General features: G+C 32.7%; 1 protein-coding gene across 3 annotated transcripts; it reads right to left on the bottom strand.

The window, feature by feature from the left end:
* Positions 1–599: 599 nt before the first annotated feature.
* Positions 600–3,465, bottom strand: LOC139857985 (uncharacterized). Of its 3 annotated transcripts, none has more exons than XM_071846833.1 (8): positions 3,143–3,465; positions 2,648–2,776; positions 2,412–2,470; positions 1,655–1,808; positions 1,492–1,548; positions 1,268–1,294; positions 997–1,092; positions 600–922 (listed from the first exon to the last, which is right to left on the bottom strand). In XM_071846833.1, exons 1-8 carry the CDS (start codon positions 3,434–3,436, stop codon positions 722–724), a joined length of 1,017 nt encoding a protein of 338 aa, XP_071702934.1. In that variant the 5' UTR covers positions 3,437–3,465; the 3' UTR covers positions 600–721. The 3 variants fall into 3 exon arrangements, with proteins under 3 accessions (XP_071702934.1, XP_071702935.1, XP_071702936.1); XM_071846835.1 differs by having other exon boundaries at positions 739–914; XM_071846834.1 differs by lacking the exon at positions 2,648–2,776.
* Between the last annotated feature and the right edge of the window lie 348 nt (positions 3,466–3,813).

Below are 3,813 nucleotides of genomic sequence, written 5' to 3'. Positions count from 1 at the left end.
ATGTGATTGGCATGCAGAATCACATGTGATTTACTGATGTCAAATCCAATCACATGTGATTGGAAAAAAAAAATTTGGAAAAAACAATTTGGAAAAAAAAGAATTTCGTAAAATAAAAAAATTTAATTTTTTTTTAATCACATGTAATTGTTACGCCACATGTCACACTCTAATTGGTCCCTTAGATCTCAAAAGTTGGATTCATTTGAATATTTCTCTGTTACACCAACCAAACATATATTTGTCTTTAGAATACTTGCAGTTACTTTATGATATAGAATACTTGCTTCACAATCACTATTTCTTATTAGTAGTGTGTTCAGTAAAGCCTGTCTTATCAGCAGGTCTGGTTTATTGAACGGTGAATGGCAACGACTGTAACACTATGTCCAGCAGTTTAACTGTAATATAATGAGCAACTAATGTTAAGATAAACCATAGGTGGTTACTGAATTGTTCCAGAGTATTATCAATTCATATATTGTATTATGATCCAGCAGTTGATCAACTGAACCTATCAAGTTTTATGTAATTGCAAGTGCTACAAAATGTGATACGAATTGCTAGTACGATACTATGATTTATCATTAATTGACCGAGCCTGTTTTTATATTCTAAGTATTTTAATCACCATTAAGTGTACAATTTACAAAGTTACTGAGAGTATTCTGAAGTCTAATGACTTAACATGCAAAGAAGTTAAAACAAACCAACGAGACGTTTAAATGTCTTGGCGATTTAAACTACTTTCTATAGCATCAATGCAATATCCAATCGATCTTCCATGTGCCATGGCCTCCACTAACATCGATCTAGCTTCATCATGACGACGTAATATCACAAGTGTGTTCAATACAGCCCATCTAATCAGTTTGTTTGCTTCATCTTCAGGTAACTGCAACCACCTTACCACTCTGTCCAACTGTTTAATCATTAATTAATTAATATAAATAATAAATGTGGAGTAAAAGGTTGGTCAAGGGGTTAAGAATATACTTTTTCGACATCTGAATGATGTCCTTTTGAGTATCCATACACAAGATGCTCTGTTACTAAGCCCCCAACAACCACGCATGCAAACTTGCCTAGTACCTAAAGGTAAACGGAACCAGCGAATTACATTCAACATAAAAAAAAAAAAAAAAAAAAAAAAGAACAAACGTAACAAGGTTGAGCCACGGATATGTAACAGAAATTTAGGAATTTACAAAAACTTTAAATGGAGATATTTATTACAGAAAAGTTTCAACAGAATAAGATTACTGACCGTGGAAGACAACTTCTGTTTATTCGTCTGTAAGAATAAAATAAGGCGTGTTAGAGGGTCTCTAGGATGCAAAAGTCAACTATAAAGGCATTAAGGAATTTAGTCTATCTTTAGAACAAAACACAAAGACGAACATGAATCGATACTGGTACAGATAAGCAATAACCGATAAAAAGCTTAGCGTTAATGAATATAATCGAGCACATAAAAAGAAATAGTCTTACCCGATGACCTGGCTTTACCTCATCCAAGTTTTTCTTTAAGAGCACTACATCATCTAACTGCATAAAAAAGGTAGACTTCTTTAAAAAGAAATGCAGTTAAATATTCATCAATGGAAATATATAGACAAGATACACCGGTTACCAAACAAATTCTTGCAGTTACCTCTGTTAAAAAATCAAATCCCACAAACTTTACACTTGCATCAATGGTTTCATCTTGATTCACATCTTCAATGCTCGAAAATTTGTACTGTTTTGGTAAAACACCAAGCAAGTATCCAACTAAAAAATGACCCGCTTCGTGCTGCAATACCTGCCTTCAACTTCCAAAACACATTATTAGTATACTGATTGTTGTACTAGTAGAAACAGAAAAAGACATACACATGAACAATGGATATAAACTGCATTAGAATTTGTCACAGGACCATAGTCAATCTGTTGTAAATTGGCTTGTACTCCATACAATTACTAGGTCAAACTTGGTCAACTCGGTCAAAACTCGAGATTACTCAGTCAAACTTGGCCAAAACTCGGAAAATTGGTCAAAGCTTAGAAAATCGGTCAAAACTTGGGATTACTCTAACAATCGGTCAAATTTGGTCAAAGTCAAACTTGGTCACCATCCGAGTACTCCCGACTACCCCACGAGTTGCCGAGTACTCCCCAAAAATGTTGACCGAGTACTCTCTGAGTCATGAGTTCTCCAACCTTGATTATGTACCGAAACACATTCTTTAGAAGTAGATATACAACTGTTGTATAAAAATCAGATTATGTGTTGGATTTGAGTGGATCGCTTGTATAAAAATCACAACTGTATAGTATTTTAAATAATTAGCGAAGACGATTTACGTAATTTCAATATAGGATAATATAACATATGCTGTGACAATTGTGGTTGCAGAAGGATATCTTACTCGTGTTCAATTTTATCATCTTCGAGGTATAAATCACCGTCTTCATCAATTACAGATGCCTGTAGTCCCAATAAGACACCTATCAGATGTGGACATGTTTTCTTTACTATTGAATATAAAAATTACTCTGTTAAAACGAATAAATAAATGAAAGATGAGGGAATAACCGGACGAGCTGAAATAGTTTAAAAGTTTTAACAGTTAGTATACAACCAAGGAATGAGTTTTTTAAGTACCTCCTCCAATGCAGATGATTGAAGGCTAATGTTAATTAAATCAAGAATCGAGTCAAATAACGATTGGATAGCATATGTTTCTGTAACATTCAGATGTAATTCCTCTACTGATGAGACTCCCCGGGGAACCTATTTATTAAAGTATAAACTTCAGCAAGTAAAGATTAAATAATTAAACAAAATGCTTACATTTGTATGTTCTGCATTCATGTTTAGTTGTTTACAACATATATAGCTTCAAAAAAAAAAAAAAAAAAAAAAAAAATCAGTCAATTCACTTTTTATTGCTCAATTAGGTTTTCATATTTCAGAAACTGAAGAAAATTAACAGAAAAATAAAATCATAACAATATCTTTACTCACGAGACAAATGATTTTACAACATTAATAATTACAATTAACAACTAACAATTACAATTACTATTAACAACTAACAAGTAACAATTAACAATTACAATTAGAATTAAATACAAATAATAAGAAAAAAGTAAGGACCTGTTTGGCAGAAGCGAAACCTAGGAGAGCAGTAGGGGGCGGTTGACGTTGCAACTGTTTAAGTAATGAAACCGCCAGTTTATAGTTTCCCTTTGCTATTTGCCTGTCAACCGTTGTTAGTGCAGAACGACGGCGTTTAACATCGTTGTTGACCTTGAGTTTGGATGTTATTGGTTCTGGGTTCACAAGCATCAACGCATTCATCGATTGATAAAAAAAAAAAAAATAATAACTGAAAACAATACAAAATGATTTATCTTTGGGTCCTGTTTGTTTTCCTGGTTCAAGAACCATCAGGATTCAGCATTGTTTGTGGAACATTCAGATTCAGATGACTGAATGGTTCACCTAGACACAAATTTTATAGAATATTTTCTTTAAATTTTATATTATTAATTTTATTTTATTCATGTGAAACAACAACTAAACCCAATACCACATAGTGTATTGAAAAGATGATATGTAGACAATCTTTCCCCATCTTTATTGTATGGAGAAGATGATAGTGTATGGAGAAGTCATTTCTCCACCCAGAATGATACACTCCAAAAAGTAGAGAAAGTCATCTTTCTCTTCGTGAAAGTTTAAGGTAATTATAGTCACTATGTATCTATCTATATCTATATCTATATCTATCTATTTATATTATATATAACTAGTTTTATGAGCCC

Source organism: Rutidosis leptorrhynchoides, chromosome 7, assembly GCF_046630445.1.
Source record: "Rutidosis leptorrhynchoides isolate AG116_Rl617_1_P2 chromosome 7, CSIRO_AGI_Rlap_v1, whole genome shotgun sequence".
Lineage (NCBI taxonomy): Eukaryota > Viridiplantae > Streptophyta > Magnoliopsida > Asterales > Asteraceae > Rutidosis > Rutidosis leptorrhynchoides.
Note: the sequence above shows the minus strand (reverse complement) of the source record. Positions and strands in the feature narration are given on the sequence as shown.

Bases quoted from the DNA above. Each gene is read 5' to 3' on its own strand.
- LOC139857985 (XM_071846833.1), bottom strand. From the start codon at position 3,436: ATGGTTCTTGAACCAGGAAAACAAACAGGACCCAAAGATAAATCATTT. The intron at 1,809-2,411 runs GTAAGATATCCT...TGGAAGTTGAAG, and splicing joins GATGATAAAATTGAACACGA to GCAGGTATTGCAGCACGAAG. The intron at 923-996 runs GTATATTCTTAA...ATGATTAAACAG, and splicing joins ATCATTCAGATGTCGAAAAA to TTGGACAGAGTGGTAAGGTG.